This window comes from Mesoplodon bidens (assembly GCF_964165515.1).
Source record: "Mesoplodon bidens genome assembly, chromosome: 4".
Classification (NCBI taxonomy): domain Eukaryota; kingdom Metazoa; phylum Chordata; class Mammalia; order Artiodactyla; family Ziphiidae; genus Mesoplodon; species Mesoplodon bidens.
Genome location: NC_138160.1, coordinates 60,652,122 through 60,672,645, shown reverse-complemented (window position 1 = coordinate 60,672,645; position 20,524 = coordinate 60,652,122). Strand labels below are relative to the sequence as shown.

The following is a 20,524-nucleotide window of genomic DNA, read 5'->3' as shown; positions in this document are numbered from 1 at the left end:
GGATATATTAGTTAGGCTTCAGAATTCCTGATACCAAGCTATAGAGAGAATTGGTAAATGTGAATAGTTGGTGAAGCAGAGTATCCAGAGTCTAAAACAGAGACTCTGCCAAGGTAATGTATTCACTCCCTTGGGATCACCAACCCAGATTAACAGAAAAGTGAAGCTCTAGCCCTTGCCTTTTCCCTTCCTCCCATCTTCCTTCTCATGCTTATTGATCCTGAGTTACTTTCATACTGCAATGGCTTAGTATTTGACATGAAACCTCCAGAGATAAGCAACACAGCTCCTTTGGCAACCCACTTATGAAATTACTTTTCCTGAAAGAAAGTGGTACACTCTCTATTTGTGTTACTAAACAAAATGTGAAGCTTCAGGAATATGAATTATAAATTTAATTGTATCTACTATTACTTTCAATCCCCCTATCTAGCATTAAACTCCCACAGTAAAGCCATTTGAAAAGCAGAATCAAGTTGCTGAGTCTTAATAATTTTTAAAAGATTTAGCTCATATTCTCCCTGTGTGTGGTGGGGCATTTTTCTCTCCTAGAATGCTTTCTTATAAAAGGAAAAATGTATATACCTTTAATCTTTAGATGCATAAAATTTACAGAAATTCAGATCCTTTCTCTCATTCCAAACATTAACATGGAAATCTAGGCTTCATTTAGTATGTTATTTAAAGCCTGTTACCCACATCCTCCATGGTCAACATTCATTCTTTTATTAAACAACATTTATTAAATATATACTCTATGCCAGATACTGAAATAGACACTGGGAATATAAAGATGATTAAGACATATATCTGTTGCAAAAACTTGGAAGCAACTTAAACATGCATCAGTAGGGTACTGGTTAAGTAAATTATAGTACATTCATATAGTACATTCAAAAGCAAACTGTTACTCAGCTGCTAAAAAGAATGATGAAGTTCAATCCATACTGATTTGGAACAATCTTCAAAGTCTGTTGCAGGGTGGGGTGGGCAGGAAATAAGCTAAGATATAGAGGAATGTATATAGTATATGACCACTTGTGTAAGAAAAAATGTGTGTACACAGTTATGATACGTACATATATACCTGTTGGACTAGACTAACTCTGGAAAAATTCAGGAGAAACTGTAACCAGAGCTGACTTAAAAAAAATAATTAGATGACTGGAGGACAAGGGTTGAGGAGGGAAACTTAGTTTTCATTGTCTACTTCTCTGAGCCTTCTGTATTTTGAACCATATTTATTAATTTCCTATTCAAAAACAATAAATTAATTTTAAAAGAAAACAAAGTCCTACCCTCAAAAAACTTGGAGTACAGGAGAGAGAAATATATAAGAAATAAGTAAAATATAGAGCATATTGGACATAAAATATATATATAAAAGAATAAAGAGGTCATTTTTCTCTAGGGGATCAGTGGGTGAGGAGGTCAGGGAGAGCATCATAGAGGAGGTTACTTGAGGAGCAGTAACAGATTAAGGATTTACCTGTTTCTCTCTGATACCGAGGGGGAGCAGCAGCAACACAGGTCTATACAGAAGATCTAGCTATTTCCTGGAACCTGTTAAAATTACATTTATTACTACAGAATGTAATCCTAATTCCTGGTATATCTACTATCTCCATTTCATCAGCAACTGAACCACAAACATTTCTGCCCCTCCCTCCATTCCTCCTTTCCTCCCTCTTCCTTACTTCCTCTCTCCTTTTTTTGTGTGTGTGTGTAAGAGAAGGCATATTTATATCAATAAATTATGATTCAGTAGCAGTTACATTAATTTTTGGTTTTGGGCAGTAGTGTTACAGGAAACCCAAACTGTATTGTTGAAAGAAATATTTGATGTTGCTTAGAGTTCTATGCTAGCACACATTTATAATAATACACCTTTTGTCTGGGCTCTCTCACACAATCTTCCTCTAGGTGGCACAGTTACTTCTTTTGAATGGAGCAGATCCTTTATTTAGAAATGACAGTGGAAAGTGTGCTTTGGATGAAGCCAAAGACTCATGTATGAAGCGTCTCCTTGAGAGATATGTTCCTAAACATCAAAAACATCTTATATCAGGTAAAATTAAACTGCCCTGTTATATCTGTTCATCATGTCAGTAGAGAGTTATAGAAATCAAACTTGGAATTCTAGAAATTAAATAGATTTTCCTCATAAATTTTGAGAAAATCCATCTTGTGGTGTCCTTGCTCCATTCCTTTAGTTGAGCACACTGACTTGTTTGCAAATGCACCAAATGGAAGAACTCTAAAAGAACAAAGAAAGATAGTATTAAATGTACTTTCCCCCAGGATATGTATTGGAAACAGTTAAGAAAACTTTTGTAAAGTTCTGGGTCTTTTCCCCATAATCCGTTGTCTGAATAACATGAGGTGATGTAACTTATATTTGGCTTTATCATTTTCCATGAATATGGCCAGGATTGTTTACTTTCATTCCTTAAGAATATTTTCTTATGGCTGTACTTTTGCCTTGTCATTCATCATTGCCCTAAGTTGAACTACAAAAGAACTTGACCTGCAGTTTCAAGAAGATTATATAAGAACTGTTTATTTTTTTATTGAAGTATAATTGATTTATAATACTATATTAGTTTCAGGTGTACAGTGTAGTGATTCAGTATTTTTATAGATTATACTCCATTTAAAGTTATTACAAAATAGTGGTTACATTCTCTGTGCTGTACAATATATCCTTGTTGCTTATTTATTTTATACATAGTAGTTTGTATCTCTTAATTCCAAAATGCTATTTTGCGCTTCCCCCTTCCCTCTCCCCACTGGTAACCATTACTTTGTTCTCTATATCAGTGAGTCCGTTTCTGTTCATACATTGGTTTGTTATATACATTGGTTTGTTTTATTTTTTTAGATTCTATATATGTGATAACAGAGTATTTGTCTTTCTCTGACTTATCTCACCAAGAATAATACCCTCTAGGTATCCATGTTGTTGCAAATGGCAGCATTTCATTCTCTTTTATGGTTGAGTAATATTCCATTGTATATATATAATACTGTATCTTCTTTATCCATTCATCTGCTATGGACAGTTAGATTGCTTCCATGTCTTGGCTATTGTAAATAGTAGTGCTGCTATGAACATTGGGATGTGTGTATCTTTTTGAATTAGTGTTTTCATTTTCTTTGGATATATACCCAGCAGTGGAATTGCTGGATCATACGGTAGTTCTTCTTTTAGTTTTTTGAGAAACCTCCATACTGTTTTCCATAGTGGCTTTACCAGTTTGCATTCCCACCAACTGTATACAAGGGCTCCTTTTTCTACAAATCCTTAACAGTCTTTGTTATCTGTAGACTTTTTTTTTTTTTTTTTTTTTTTTGCGGTACGCGGGCCTCTCACTGCCGTGGCCTCTCCCGTTGCGGAGCACAGGATCCGGACACGCAGGCCCAGCGGCCATGGCTCACGGGCCCAGCCGCTCCGCAGCATGTGGGAATCTTCCCGGATGGGGGAACGAACCCGTGTCCCCTGCATCGGCAGGCGGACTCTCAACCACTGCGCCACCAGGGAAGCCCTATCTGTAGACTTTTTGATGATAGCCATTTTGACAGGTGTGAGGTAATATCTCATTGTTGGTTTAATTTGCATTTCTCTGATGATTATCAGTGTTGAGCATCTTTTCATGTGCCTGTTAGCCATCTGTGTTATCTTTTTTTTTTTTTTTTTTTTGCGGTACTTGGGCCTCTCACTGTTGTGGCCTCTCCCGTTGTGGAGCATAGGCTCCGGACACGCAGGCTCAGCGGCCATGGCTCACAGGCCCAGCCGCTCCGTGGCATGTGGGATCTTCCCAGACCGGGGCACAAACCTGCATCCCCTGCATCAGCAGGTGGACTCTCAACCACTGCGCCACCAGGGAAGCCCTTTCTGTGTTATCTTGTTTGGAAAAATATCTTTCAGGTCTTCTGTCCATTTTTTTGATTGGATTTTTTTTTATATTGGGTTGTATGAGCTGCTTATAAATTTTGGATATTAACCCCTTATTGGTCGTATCTTTTACAAATATTTTCTCCCATTCAGTATGTCATCTTTTTGTTTTGTCAATGGTTTCCTATTCTGTGTAAAAGCTTTTCAGTTTTATGAGGTCCCATTTGTTTATTTTTTGTTTCCCTTGCCTTAGGAAACAAATCCCAAACAATATTAGTATGATTTATGTCAGAGTGTTCTGCCTATGTTCTCTTTTAGGAGTTTTATGGTTTCTGGTCTTACATTTATGTCTTTAATCCATTTGAGTTTATTTTTGTATGTGGTGTGAGAAAATGTTCTAATTTCATTCTTTTACATGTAGCTGTCCAGTTTTACCACTTATTGAAGGCACCGTTTGTTGAAGAGACTTTCTTTTCTCCATTGTATGTTTTTGCCTCCTTTGTCATAGACTAATTGAAGATAGGTGTGTTGGTTTATTTCTGGACTCTCTATTCTGTTCCATTGATCTATGTGTCTGTTTTTGTGCCATTACTGTGCTATTTTGACTACTGTAGTATTGTATAGTCTGAAGTAGGGAGCACGATACCTCCAGCTCTGTTCAACTTTCTCTAAATTGCTTTGGCAGTTCAGGGTCTTTTGTGGTTCCATATAAATTTTGGGATTATTTGTTCTAGTTCTGTGAAAAATGTTGTGGCTATTTTGATAGGGATTACATTAAATCTGTAGATTGCTTTGGGTAGTATGGAAATTTAAGCAGTATTCTTCCAGTCCAAGAACACAGTATATCTTCCCATGGCTTTGTATCATCTTCAGTTTCCTTCATCAGTGTTTTATAGTTTTCAGAGTATAGGTCTTTCACCTCTTTGGTTAAGTTTATTCCTAGGTATTTTATTCTTTTTGATGAGATTGTAAATGTAAATGGGATTTTTTTCTTGCTTTCTCTTTCTGGTAGTTCACTATTAGTATATAGAAAAGCAACAGATTTCTGTATATTACTCACGTATCCTGCAACTTTATTAAGCAGACATACTAGAAAATGATGATAATACAATTAATTATGAAAATATTTTTTGCCTTATAAAACCTTCCACACAGTTGCATATCTGAGTATAACTGTGGGGAATATAAAAATACTGAGTTCAGTGCCCATCTTTAGCATAATTTTGTTGGGTCTGTTTTGCTTTTCCTAGAGAAATGTTTTCAGCTCTCTCAATAAATATGGAAATTATAAATTATGGAATGTTATATGTGCCAATTTTAATAGAAAGTGTTTGCATAATTTCACTTTTTCCACTTGGTTTTCTCATGGCAAAGGAGTTTTGGTTTTAGAAGTCTAGAGTCTGACTACTGGAGGCTCTTTTCTTTGATTTTTCTCTTTTTGCTTACAGCGCAGACAAATAGCACTGACCCTTCAGACTTAGAGGATGAACACCACAAGGTATATCTCTGTTCAGCAGTAAACATTTTTATAGAGCCCACCTGCTGGTTATTTTATAGATCATCAGAGGGGAAAGAAAGACGACTGAAGCATTCACCAGGAACAGTGACTTCACCTTTGCTTTTAAGACACTTTGGAATAATTACATAATCAGAAGGTTCTGGCCTGTTAGTTTGGGAAGCAATTGAGTAAATAAAGCATATGTGGGCACACTCCTCTTTATGGAGCCATGAGGGTTATCAACAATGTCGAATTTCCTCTGGCCTGAGCACAGTATAAGAGTCAAAAGTGTCGATCCATCCCTTCAAACTTCACGTGGTGGGCAGTTACTTTTCATCTGGTGCTTGTGTTGTGATGTGTGAGAGGAAGCACTGTCCCTGTTTTAATCTTGGCAGCCCACAGTAATCTTTGCATGCAGGCCAACTTGGTTGTATATCTATCTTTTTGTTTTTAAATCCATTCTTCCACTGCCCTACCTGTGGTCTCTCACAGATACCAGAGGAAGAAACTCTCTTAATTCTAGGTCTATCTATATAACAAATGGAAGTGGAGAGTGTTTCTACAGTATTCTTGTAAAGATTCCTTGTAAAGGAATTATCTGATTGTTTTAAAAACCTCTAAAAATTAGGTAGATTAAAATTTTTCATTATGTTTAGTAAGATAGATAGTGCTAAAATACTGGCAAAAAGAAATTAAAATGTACAGGAGAAAATAAAGATTAGTACACATACTGAGTCTATTACTTTTGCCTTTCTTCTGTTAGTCTGCTTTTCTGAAATACAAATCAGGTTGTATATATCCCAGCAGGCCCTGCGGTTAGATCAAATTATAACATTGAATGGAATATTAGTTTGCTTTATCTCCAATCCAGAATGAATTAAGTGTAGAACTATAGTTGAAAATTAAAGCTAACTATGTGTTTTGTTTCTATAGAAACCAAAATTCAGTTCTAAAAATCACAGTGGGTTTGTTTGTGATGAAAATTCGAAGAGACAGAAGCCAGAACATGCAAAAGACAATAAAGGAAGCAAAGAGGGTTTATTTATAAATGAAGATGTATATGAACATTTCCAAAAAGATTCCCAAAACACGAAATTTGGTAAATCCAAGCATACACGATCAACTCTTAACCAAATATACTGGACAGGACTCAGAAAGGACAATCTCCATGGTGTTGAGGATCCCAGCACAAATGTGTCTAAAGATAAAGGAAGAAGAAATACACGACATAAAAGGACTCAAGTGGATGATGCAATCCAAGAAAGCAATCCAAGAAAGACAATAGCTGTCTCTTCTTCCAGAAAAATAAACAGATTGATTACTTGTCAACAACATACTCTCCAAACCCTTGATGACCTTCCAGAAAAGTCATGTAAACCTTTTAGCCCATCTCTGTCAGGCCTGAAAAATGGTTTAAGTAACGATGTTGAGACTTGTTCATTTCCCAAAGAGACACATACCCAAAGCCTGGATTTATCAGATAGACAAGAAATAAAATTTTTGGAATTAGAATCCACTGACCAAGCTGAAGCCGTTTCTTTCTCAGGACTTTCTTTACATAAAAAAACCGAGTTACCACTTGTTACTACAGATCAGCAGCCTCATACTCACCAAGAACAGCAGCACATTAGCCCTTATAAATCTCATGAAAACAGTAACTCAGTTCAAAAAGATGAGAGCCCTAATAAGTGGGAAAACTTTTCCCCATCCTTTATAAAGGAAAATTTTAATAATGATGATGATGATGGTGATTCCTGTGCTCCTGAGAAGACTGTAACACTTAAAAAGGTGATAAGTTCTTCAGGTTGCAAAAACCACGATAATTATAAAGAGAATAAAACAAATAGAGAAGAAATGGATTTTCAACAATTTTTACCTTCTCAAGACCATTTTTCACAGGAAAATGAGTTAATAAAATCAGGCAGCCTAACCATATTTCCACAACAGAAAGCTGTTAGTTTTTCTAATTCAGATAATATAATAGTTTCTGAACATGTTTCAAATTATGAACAATGTACATGTGGCACTTCTTTTGATCACTCACATGGCAGTCCTGAACATACTTCACTTGCTTGTACAAGAACACTCTCAACACATGAAGTTTCAAAGTTGACTAGTCATGTGGAACTATTCGAGAGGCCTCAGGATTGTAGCCCCAGAATACCAACTCCTTTAATGAATCAAACGGATACACATATTGTGGAAAAGGTGAATAAGGAAGGAGACACTAAAAGGAATTACACTGACAAAGGCCAAAAACCAAGTTCTTCAAATAGGCCTTTATCCAGAGTTGTTCATTCTCAAGTAATAGAAACAACTAAAGTTGAAAAAAGGAGACAAGAGATCAAAACTATACATAGTATAGGCTTTCAGTCCACTGACAATATCAATAAAGAATTGACCGTCTCACAGCTTAGTCAAAGAGAAGAGAAGGAAATTTCTCACAAACCAGGTATTAGTAGTATTGCTCAATTTGTACACATTTCCTATAGATTTACTTATTTCACAGAAATTTCTAACTGAATTTCACTCAACCTATGCCCAAACTGATAAGAATGAGGACATGTGGACCATAATTTGGAGATACTGTTAATTAGTTAAGTAATGGTATTTACTTTGAAAGAAGGTGCTAAATTGATATTGACAGGAGATAATAAACAGTATATCTATGAGTTTTTATGTTTCTATGAGTTTTTTTAATATAGCACCTACTTAGTATCAAGAAACCAAACAACATTTTCATAGCAGGAAATTGTTAGCTCCATTGATTTCAGTGATTCACAGTTGAAATTGCATCCAGAAAACTAATTTATGTTTGTTGTATGAAAACATTTTTAAAGGCTTCCACTCCTTTAAAATAAGCAGTCCGGCTAGGAACAGAAACTTGGAACAATTAACATGACTAGACTCTTTTTTAGTCATGTAACGGGTAAGGAGACCTACAACACTGATATTGCAAAATGTTTGTTTTTCAGGTGAGGAATTAACTAATAATGTCAATGGAGATGAAAACACTATAAGAAATTGTGAGGAGAAGAAAGAAAAAACAGATTCAGAAATTCACATGCCTGCTAACATCCAGGAACACAAAAAAGTTCAGAATTTCAGAAAAAGGCAAAATTTCTTGAAAGCTACCTGCAGCCAAGGTTTGTATTCCTATTTTTATATAGGGAAAGGTTTGCATGATCAAGCCTAGCAATCCACTCTCCTTCAAAGGATTATACACTTTCATATTTACTGTTTTTTTTAGTCATTCACTAATTTTTAAGGTTATTTCAGCTATATTTGTCAGATGGTTTTATTGTAATCCACCACTTGAGAATCTCTTAGTCTTCCAATATATTGTCATATTTTTGCCTATGACTTCTAATTTGTTATGTTAGAGGAGACAAGATAAACAGTAGAGACAGCAAGAATGTTGAGTGGGGGCAGCACACCTGAATTGTGTCAGATCCCTTAGATACTTTCACTGAGCCCTTTTAACACATGGGAAATTAAAGAAGCATAGCCACTAGTTTCTTTGTGTCAGATGCATGAACTGTGTGTGTTTGGCAGCATGGATAGCTGACTATTCTTTGATAATTCTTGGAGCTAGTTCTGTGTGAACAATAGGCTGGACTACTTCAGGTTAAATGTTAAGCACCGAAAAGTTGATTTAGTAAGAAAAAGTTGATATAGTAAGAGGTAGGAACATTAGGCATACTCTTTGAACCTTCCCCCATTGTCCGCCTGTCATGTAAACTAAAGCCCTTCTTATACATACCTCCTGTAGTGGGTTGAATAGTGGCCCCCCAAAACATATGTCCATGTGCTAATTCCTGGAATCTGTGATACTATCTCATTTAAAGAGTGAACGTTACCTTGTTTAGAAAAAATCTTTGCAGATGTAGTTAAGGATCTTGAGATGAGGAGGTTGTCCTGGATTTTCCAAATGGGACCCAAATCTTACAACAAGTATCCTTATCAAAGAAAAATGGAGAGAGCTTTGAGACACACAGGAAAGGAGAAGATAATGTGAAGAGCCAGGCAAAGGAACAATGTGGCCAAAAGCCAAGGAAGCTAAGGAATGCTGGTATCCATCAGAAGTTGGAGGAAGCAAGGAAGGATTCTTCCTTAGAGCTTTCAGAGAGAGTGCAGCCCTGCTGCCACCTTGGTTTTGGACTTCTGGTCTCCAGAACTGTGAGATAATATATTTGTGTTGTGTTACGCACAACACAACCACCCAGTTTGTAGTCATCTGTTACAGCTACCACAGGAAACTAATACATTTCTCTAGCAGCACTGAATCATATTTTAATGTAATTTTTTACATGTCTGTCATGCCACTATGCTGTAGGCCACTTGAAGAAGAGAGAGTGTCTTCTATTTTCTTTATATGATGTTATAAAAAATCTTTTAGTACATCATTTTAGCATAGTTTGGGGAAAAAACTATTCACTGTTTTTAGTTCCAACTCAAGTCTAACTTGTGATGCAAGGAAAAGATTTTAAAATCTTCAGATAATGATATTGTACTACATTTTCTATGAAAGAAAATGAAATACCCAATAGGCCATAGTTTGGTTCTTGGCATCTTTTGTGATCAGAAACACACCCACTGAGATATAAGAATAGTTACAGAAAGAGGATTTTATAAAATCACAATTTGGTTTAAGAAAATTTTTATCCATTGATAGAAGACTACTGAGAGTGAAGTGAGTGTAGAAATGAAGCAAATATTATTTGTTTTAATCCAGCATATGATAGAGTGAACAACTGCTAGAATGAATTTGAAGTAATGTGATGAGATACTCTATCAATTCTTTACAAGTTATATTTTTAAATAGTAACAGCAGTGATATTAATTGAGGTATGTTTCTGTGTAGTACATCCTACTTAGGATGTTTTGAGGAAGTTGCTGCGTATTTTCTAAGATCCTTCATAATAATCAGCACTTGGCAGAAAAGAATACTCAGTTTTGCTTGGCAAATTTACAGAAATGAAAACAGCTGGGATCAGTAAGAGGAATGCCAGAGGAGAAAGCCGGCTTCATTTGGCTGCCAGAAGAGGAAACTTGTCTCTGGTGAAAGCTCTGATAGAATCTGGAGCAGATGTGAATCTAAAAGATAACACAGGTTTCGATTTTAAATTGTAGTTGTCTTTATAATGTGAACTCACTGATATACACATTTCATCTACCCTCCCCCATTTTGATCCTGGCTGATACATAGCTACTCACTTTGAAAATCTTTTTTATAATATATTATTATTTAGTTGAATAGTAAGATTTATCTTGGTTCACACCAATTGCTAAAATAACCTCCTTTGAAACAGTTTTTAACATACGTTTGGGAGCATTCAGAGCGAGTATACAGAATGGGAAGGGAAAGAAGCTTTATTTAGACCTTTTCCTTAAAGGCCTTAATATCATTATCTAACTTTGTAGAGAATGCCAAATTTTCCCATTTCCCTGTCCCTTCTTTTCTTTCCTTGTCTATTAATACGATTCCTTTTTTCTCCCATGTCTTGTTTTTTATCTTAAACCTCCATTTTTAAATTGATCTTCTAACATTTTTCTCAAGCACAAAAGAAACTTGTATAAGGAATTCCAGAGGGAAAAAACTCAGATTGATTGATCAAATGTCATTTCAAAGAGAAATGTGACAATACAAGATATAAATAGGAAGGTCAGATGATCTTACTCTATTTTAATATCTGACTTGAAACCATTTGACATGATTAGTATTTACTCTGGTCCCATTATATCTTATGCTCTGTGAGTCTTTTGGCACTTGTATCAACAGATATTTCTGATGTGGTTAATTTGTTTAAAAAAAGGAGCATACTTTTTTATTGAGGTATAGTTGATTTATTATATTACATTAGTTTCAGGTGTACAACATAGTGATTCAAAGTTGTAATATTGTACAACTGTACCTCAAAAAAATTTTTAATTAAAAATAAAACTAAAAAACAAAGAAAAAACCCAAAGTTGATAGATTATATTCCACTTAGTTATTGTAAAATATTGGCTATATTCCCTGTGCTGTACAATATATCCTTGTAGCTTATTTATTTTATACATAGTAGTTTGTACCTTTTAATCCCCTACCCCTATCTTGCCCCTCCCCGCTTCCCTCTCCCTACTGGTAACCACTAGTTTATTGTCTATATCCATAAATCTGTTTCTGTTTTGCTGAATTTGCTTGTTTCTTTTCTTTTTTAGACTCCACAGGTAAGTGATAACATAGAGTATCTTTCTCTGTCTGACTTATTTCACTAAGCATAATACCCTTCAGGTCCATCCATGTTTTTGCACAAGGCAAAATTTCATTCTTTTTATGCCCAAGTAGTATTCATTGCACATATATATATATATATATATATATATATATATATATATATATATATATATATATATACACACACATACACACACACACATACACACACACACACACACACCACCTCTTTATCCATTCATCTGTTGATGGACACTTAGGTTGCTTATATGTCTTGGCTATTGTAAATGTTGCTGTGAACACTGGGGTGCATGTATCTTTTTGAATTAGTGTCTTTGTTTTCTTCAGATATATACCCAGCAGTGGAATTGCTGGATCATATGATAGTTCTGTTTTTAGTTTTTTGAAAAACCTCCATACTGTTTTCTACAGTTGCTGCACCAATTTACATGCCCAACAGTGTACAAGGGCTCCCTTTTTTACATATCCTCACCAATATTTGTTATTGGTGGGGTTTTTTTGATGATTATCATTCTGACAGGAGTAGGGTAATATCTCATTGTGGCTTTGATTTACATTTTTTTGATGATTAGCAATGTTGAGCATGTTTTCATGTGCCTGTTGGCCATCTGTATGTCTTTGGAAAAATGTCTATTCAGGTCTTCTGCCCATTTTTTGACTGGCATGTTTCTTTTATTGGTTTTGAATTCTATGAGCTGTGTATATATTTTGGATATTAACCCCTTATTGGTCATGTCATTTGCAAACATTTCCTCCCATTCAGTAGATTTTCTTTTCATTTTGTCAATGGTTTCCTTTGCTGTGCAAAAGCGTTTAAGTTTAACTGGGTCCCATTTGTTTATTTTTTATTTTGTTTCCTTTGCCATAAGAGACAGATCCAAAACAATGTTGGTATGATTTATGTCAGAGTATTCTGTCTATGTTTTCTTCTAGGAGTTTTACGGTTTCCAGTCTTACATTTAGTTCTTTAGTCCATTTTGAGTTTATGTTTGTATAGATGTGAGAAATGTTCTAATTTCATTCTTTTACATGTAGCTCTTCAGTTTTCCCAGCACCACTTATTGAAGAAACTGTCTTTTCTCCATTGTTTATTCTTGCCTCCTTTGTCATAGATTAATTGACATAAATGTGTGGATTTATTTCTGGGCTCTCTGTCCTGTTCCATTGATCTGTGTGTCTGTGTTTGTGCCAGTATGAGACTGTTTTGATTACTGTAGCTTTGTAGTATAGTCTGAAGTCAGAGAGTGTGATTCCTCCAGCTCTGGTCTTCTTTCTTGAGATTTTTTTTGGCTATTCGAGGTCTTTTGTGCTACAGTACAAGTTTTAAAATTATTTGTTCTAGTTCTGTGAAAAATGCCATTGGTATTATGATAGGAACTGCATTGAATCTGTAGATTGCCTTGGGTAGTACAGTCATTTTAACAATATTAATTCTTCTAATCCATGAGCACGGTATATCTTGTCTCTCCATCTGTGTGTGTCATCTTCAGTTGTTGTTTTTTTTTTCATCACTGTCTTATAATTTTCTGAGTACAGCTCTTTTACCTCCTTAGGCAGGTTTATCCCCAGGTATTTTAGTCTTTTTGATGCAGTTGAAAATGAGAAGGTTCCTTAATTTCACTTTCTGATAATTTGTTGTTAGTGTATAGAAATACAACAGATTTCTGTATGTTAATCTTATATCCTGCAACTTAACTGAATTTATTGATGTGCTCTAGTAGTTTTTAGTGGTGTCTTTAGGATTTTTCTATGTATAGTACCATGTCATCTGCAAAGAGTGACAGTTTTACTTCTTCCTTTCCAATTTGGATTCCTTTTATTTCTTTTTCTTGTCTCATTGGTGTGGCTAGGCCTTCTAATACTGTGTTGAATACAAGTGGCAAGAGTGGGCATCCTTGTCTTGTTCCTGATATTAGAGGAAATGCTTCCAGCTTTTCACATTGAACATGATTTTAGCTGTGGGCTTATCATATATGGTCTTTATAATGTGGAAGTATGTTCCCTCTATACCTGTTTGTGGAGAGTTTTTTTCAAAATGGATGTTGAATTTTATCCAAAGCTTTTTCTGCATCTTTGGAGATGATCATATGATTTTTATTCTTCAATTTGTTAATGTGATGTATCACATTGAATGATTTGTGGATATTGAGTCATCCTTGCATCCCTGGGATAAATCCCACTTAATCATGGTGTATGATGTTTTTAATGTGTTGTTGGATTCTGTTTGCTAATATTTTGTTGAAGATTTTTGCATCTATGTTCATCAGTGATATTGGCCTGTAATTTTCTTCTTTTGTGTGATATCTTTCTCTGGCGTCAAGGAGATGCTGGCCTTGTAGAATGAGTTTGGAAGTGTTTCTTCCTCTGCAATTTTTGGAATAGTTTGAGCAGGATAGATGTTAATTCTTCCCTAAATATTTGGTAGAATTCACCTGTGAAGCCATCTGGACTTTGGTTCGTTTGGAGTTTTTCATTACTGATTCAATTTCATTACTGGTAATTTATCTGTTCCTATTTTCTATTTCTTCATGATTCAGTCTTAGGAGACTGTATATTTCTAGGAATTTGTCCATTTCTTGTAGGTTGTCCTTTTTATTGGCATATAGTTGTTTGTAGTAATCTTTTATGATCCTTTGTATTTCTGTGGTGTCCCTTGTAACTTCTTTTTCATTTCTGATTTTATTGATTTGGGCCCTCTCTCTTTTTTTGTTGGTGAGTCTGGCCAAAGTGTTGTCAATTTTGTTTATCTTTTCAAAGAGCCAGCTCTTAGTTTCATTGATCTTTTCTATTTTTTTAGCCTCTATTTAATTTATTTCTGCTGTGATCTTTATGATTTCTTTCCTTCTACTAACTTTCAGGTTTTTTGTTCTTTTTCTCTAGTTCCTTTGGGTGTAAGTTTAGATTGTTTATTTGAGATTTTTCTTGTTTCCTGGGGTAATCTTTTTTTTTAACATCTTTATTGGAGTTTAATTGCTTTACAATGGTGTGTTAGTTTCTGCTGTATAACAAAGTGCATCAGCTATACCTAAACATATATCCCTATATCTCCTCCCTCTTGTGTCTCCCTCCCACCCTCCCTATCCCACCCCTTCAGGTGGACACAAAGCACCGAGCTGATCTCCCTGTGCTATGTGGCTGCTTCCCATTAGCTATCTATTTTACATTTGGTAGTGTATATATGTCCATTCCACTCTCTCACTTTGTCCCAGCTTACCCTTCCCCCTCCCCATGTCCTCACGTCCACTCTCTACATCTGCATCTTTATTCCTGTTCTGCCCCTAGGTTCTTCAGAACCCTTTTTTTTTTTTTTTTAGATTCCATTTGTATGTGTTAGCGTATGGTATTTGTTTTCCTGTTTCTGACTTACTTCACTCCTAAGGAAATCTTGTATCACTATAAACTTCTCACTTAGAACTGCTGTTCCTGCATCCCATAGACTTTGGATCATTGTGTTCTCATTTTCATTTGTCTCTAGGTATTTGTTGTTTTTTCCTTTGATTTCTTCAGTGATCCATTGGTTGTTTAGTAGTATGTTGTTTAGCTTCCATGTGTTTGTGTTTTTTGCAGTTTTGTTCTTGTAGTTGATTTCTAGTCTCATAGTGTTATGGTCAGAAAAGATGCTCAGCATGATTTCAGTTTTCTTATATTTACCAGTTCTTGTTTTGTGGCCTAGCATGTGACCTATCCTGGAGACTGTTCCTTATGCACTTGAAAAGAATGTGTATTCCGATGCTTTTGGATGGAATGTTTTATATGTATCAATTAAGTTCATCTGGTATAATGTGTCATTTAAGGCCAGTTTTTCCTTACTGATTTTCTGTCTGGATGATCTGTCCATTGATGAAAATGGGGTGTTAAAGTCCCCTCCTGTGTTACTGTCAGTTTCTCCCTTTATGTCTGTTAATATTTGCTTTATGTATTTAGGTGGCCCTATATTGGGTGCAAATATATTTAAAATCGTTATACCTTCTTCTTGGATTGATTCCTTGATCATTATGTAATGTCCTTCTTTGTCTCTTGTAACAGTTTTTGTCTTAAAGTCTCTTTTGTCTGATACAGATATTGTTACCCCAGTTTGCTTTTTGTTTCCATTTTCATGGAATATCTTTTTCCATCCCCTCACTTTCAGTTTGTGTGTGTCTTTAGATCTCAAGTGAGTCTCTTGTAGGCAGCATATATATGGGTCTTGTTCTTGTATCCATTCAGCCACTCTGTGTCTTTTGATTGGAGCATTTAGTCCATTTACATTTAAAGTAATTATTGATATGTATGTACTTATTGCCATTGTATTCATGGTTTGGGAGTTGTTTGTGTAATTCTTTTTTATTCCTTTCTTCTTTTGTTCTCTTCTCTTGTGATTTTATGGTTATCTTTAATGTTATGTTTGGTTTCCATTCTCTTTTTTGCATGTGGCTCTATTATAGATTTTTGATTTGTGGTTACCATGAGTTTTATTTATATATGTGTGTATATATATATATGATTATTTTAACTTGCTGATCTCTTAATTTCAGATGCATTTTAACAACACTGCATTTTTACTCTCCTCACCTCACAATTACTGTTTTCAACATCATATTTTTCATGTATTTGTTTTGTGTATTCCTTAACTGCTTATTGTGGATATAGATGATTTTACTAATTTTGTCTTTTAACCTTCCTAATAGTTTTGTACCCAGTTGACTTACTATCTTTACTGTATATTTGCCTTTACTGATGAACTTTTTCTTTTGTGATATTCATGTTTCCAGTTGTGGCCTTTTCCTTTTTGCTTAGAGGAGTCTCTTTAACATTTCACATAAAGCTGGTTTGGTGGTGCTGAGCTCTTAGCTCTTGCTTGTCTGTACAACTTTTGATATCGTCATCAAGTTTGAATAAGAGCCTGGCTGGGTAGAGTATTTTTTGTTGTACATTTTTCCCTTTCATCACTTTAAATATATGCTGCCAGTACCTTCTGACCTGCATAGTTCTGTTGCAAAGTCAGCTGAAAGCCTTATAGGAGTTCCCTTGTATGTTATTTGTTCCTTTTCCCTTCCTGCTCTTAATATTCTCTCTTTATCTTTTAATTTTTCCATTTAAATCACAGTGTATCTTAATGTGGTCCTCTATGTTGATCCTGTTTGGGACTGTCTGTGCTTCCCAAGAGACCTGGATGTCTCTTTCCTTTCCCAGATTAGGGGAGTTTTCAGATTATTATGTTTTAAAATATGCTTTCCATCCCTTTCTCTCTCTCTTCTTCTTCTGGGACTCCTATAATGAAAATGTTGGTACACTTGATATTGTCCCAGAGAGCTCTTAAACTGTCCTCACTTCTTGATTTCCACTACTCTATCTTTCAGCTTGCTGATTCGTTCCTATATATATCATTTAGTGTACTGTTACTTCCTTTTAGTGTATTTTTCATTTCAGTTATTGTATTCTTCATCTGTTTGGTTGTTCTTTATGTTCTTTATATTTTCTAACTCTTTGTTAAAAACTTCTAACCTCTCTGTTCATCCAGTCTTCTCCAAAGTTCTTTTGTTATCCTTACAGTCATTACCTTGAACTCTCTCTCAGGTAGATTTCCTATCTCCACTTAGTTCGTCTTCTGAGGTGGTTTTTTTTTTTTTTTTTTTTTTTTTTTGCGTTACGTGGGCCTCTCACTGCTGTGGCCTCTCCCGTTGCGGAGCACAGGCTCCGGACGCGCAGGCTCAGCGGCCATGGCTCACGGGCCCAGCCGCTCTGCGGCACGTGGGATCTTCCCGGACCGGGGCACGAACCCGTGTCCCCTGGATCAGCAGGCGGACTCTCAACCACTGCACCACCAGGGAAGCCCTGAGGTTTTATCTTGTTCCTTTGTTTTGAACATGTTCCTCTGTTGCCTTATTTTGCTTAACTAGTTACTTCTGTGTATCTGGTAGGCTTGTTACATATCCCAGCCTTGGAGAAGTAGCCTTTTATAGGAAATGTCTTAAGCTTCCAGGAGTTCACTCCCCTCTGATCACTAGGGCTGTATGTTCTAGGGGTGCCCCCTAGGTGGGCTGCATGGGTCCTTCTGTTGTGGCAGACTGACTACTGTGTGTGGTCTCGTAAGCTTGGCTGGCCCCCAGTACAGTTGGTTGCCAGGCCCTGCTTTGTGTGGAGGCTGCTGGCCCCTGGTTGGTGGGGCTAGGTCACAAGGTGGCTGGCTGCTAAACCCCAGGGGACCCCAGGGCTAGTGCTGGCTCACTGATGGGCAGAGTCTGGGTATAGGAGATCCCAGGGCTGGTGCCCATCTGCCAGTGGGTGAAGCTAGTTCTTGGGACCAGTGCCAGCCCACTGGCGAGCAGAGCCAGGTCCTGAGGTCTGGCTTCAAGACCCAGGGGTCCCAGAGCTCGTGTTGGACTGCTGGTGAGTGGGGCAAGTTGCTGATACAGGTGGCTGTGGGGTTCAGTGTGTCCTAAAGTTTGTGTTGGCCTACTGCTAGGCAGAGCTTGGACCCAGCTGGTCCTAGGGTTGGTGCTGGCCTGCCTGTGGGTAGGCTGACTCCTGCCACAGCAGGCTGTGGGGCTGTAGTTGTCCTGGGGCTGGTGTCCACCCACTATGGGTGAGGCTGTTCCTGAGGCTAAAGCAGCCTTGCTGGTACACAGACCTGGGGCCCAAGGGTTTCTCGGCTGGTGCCTGCCCACTGGTGAGTGGAACTGGGTGCTAGGGTCTCTAGCTACAGGGCCCTGTGCATCCTGGGTCTGATGTTTGTGCACTGGTGGGCGGGTCTGGATCCTGGGCCCTCTGGTGGACAGGGCCATGTCCAGGGGCAGCTCTGGGATCAGGAATCTTAAGGTAGCCTGTTTTCAATATTATTTCTTGTCTAGTACTTAGTACATACATTTGAATCAATAAAATTAATAATTCCATTAGTGCAAATAAACTTAATAATGAATATACTACTTGAATACTGATTTGTAAGCAGCTTGTTTTGTTTTTTCCTTTTTCCCTTTTTAGGTTGGACACCACTTCATGAGGCAGCTAGTATGGGATGTAATGATATAATTGTAGAGTTGTTAAAAGCTAGTGCTAATGTTAATTGTGAAAACGTAGATGGAATTCTGCCCTTACATGATGCTGTTGCAAACAACCATTTAAAGGTATAGTGCACATCAGATTAGGTTCCTATTTCTTTTTCTTTAAAAAGTGAGTGAAGACAGTGAAGATATTTTAAATTGCGAACTAAAGTGATTCCTTAAAACAAATGATTTTTAAAAACTGCTTAAAAGTACAAATGAATATGATATTACATATAGATTAGAAAACCAGTGTATTTCCTAATGAATCATTTTTCCATGGTCTCTTCATCATGTAATTCATGTAAGTGAGAATAAACTGAAAGGGCTAGAAGTAAACACAGCCTATTAATATAATACATTCCAATTTTAATTGCGTTAAATGCTTTGCTGTTGTGTATAAAAGAGTCTATATAGTGATGATATATGTGACAGCCAGATGTTTTTTAAACTCGAAATTTCTCAGTGGGTTTGAAGTTTCAAAGAAATGGATAAAAGCTCAAGTTGCTTGTTTCCTTGGGGCTTCTTGTATCTTTTCTCCTTTTTTTTTTTTAATCAGATAGCTATGGTAAAAATATCACAAGAGAAAATCACCAGGGTAATTATTTCAGTAACACTCAATTTCAAATCTAGACTTTAAAATTCTCCAGATTTTTAAACTTATCTTTTTTGTTTGACAAACCTTAGGAGAAGATTTGTCAGTAGGCAATATAGACTTCAGGAATAATAATTGGCTTTGAAAAATAGTTAAGGAAACTACCAGCAACAACAACAATATAAAACCAAGGTTCATATAAAAAATTCCTTGGATTTCTCACTAAACTACTTTATCTGTCTCTAGGTATTTTTAATAGCCTGGTAATTTTATTTAATTTTATGAAAATATATTCCCACTGTTTTCAGTCTAAATATAGTCATGTGAAAGAATAGTATTGAATTTATGATTTGCAGAGATAAGAGAGATAAACTAATGATTAAGAATAACACCAAATGGGTGGGCTAATGTCCAGGGAGGCTTCTTTTGATCAAAGAAGCTCTTTGACCTTTAAGATATTTAAATCAAAAAAGAATTGACAAAGTCTCAAAGTTATGTGGTCATGCAATGGCAGAAAGCAAACAGGAAGAGTCATTGAAGTGATTAACTTACTGGTTGTATGTACAGGGAAAAGGTTACTTAAAGTGAAACCACTTAAATAAGGGTCAAAATTTCATAGTAGGAAAATCAGGATTTTAGACATTATCCTGAAAAATGCAATATAAACAAAATAAGGGGTTTCCCAATACCACCCCTATACTTGGAAATTTGTTAGAAAGTGTTACAGAGCTCAGCATATGATTGTATTCATAGCTAAGATTTATTACAGCGGTATAAGTAAGGATACACAGGGAGATCATCAGAGAAAAAGGTGGAGTCTGGAGGTATTCATGTGCAGGCTGTACTATGCACTGTTCCTTATGAAAGGTCACATACAGTTTGCTTTACCCTCAGCAGTGAAAATGTAACAACGTAAGTGCAATGTTTCTGTCCAGGGAAGCTCATTAGAAACTCAGTGCTCAAGATTTATATTGAGGGCTGATCATGTAGGCACCCTCTGCCTAGCACATAGCAAGATTCCAGACTCCCAGAAGCATAAATAAACCACATTGCTTGTGTAGACAGCTTAAGCACAGAGAGCCACTCTTATCAATTAGGGAAAGTTTTGTATCAGTGTAGGGCACTGTTTACCAGCCAATTTCACAGATGCCAGCTACAGACCAACCTAGCAAGCAGCCTTTCTAGATAGCAGTTTTAGGCCTGCTATGTTAACTCCTTTCTAAATAGTATTATATTTAGTTTCTAATTGAAATACATACTGATTTCTGGAATAGCA

The 20,524-nt window shown here is 36.3% G+C and overlaps 1 protein-coding gene across 1 annotated transcript in view; it reads left to right on the top strand.

The window, feature by feature from the left end:
- ANKRD31 (ankyrin repeat domain 31) overlaps positions 1-20,524 on the top strand; it is a 143,414-nt gene that overhangs the window by 58,248 nt on the left and 64,642 nt on the right. Inside the window, exons 12-17 of the mRNA XM_081233017.1 lie at positions 1,924-2,068; positions 5,344-5,393; positions 6,327-7,845; positions 8,369-8,539; positions 10,369-10,506; positions 18,595-18,737. Of these exons, the coding sequence (XP_081089143.1) occupies positions 1,924-2,068; positions 5,344-5,393; positions 6,327-7,845; positions 8,369-8,539; positions 10,369-10,506; positions 18,595-18,737 (2,166 nt within the window). The remainder of the gene's footprint in view (positions 1-1,923; positions 2,069-5,343; positions 5,394-6,326; positions 7,846-8,368; positions 8,540-10,368; positions 10,507-18,594; positions 18,738-20,524) is intronic.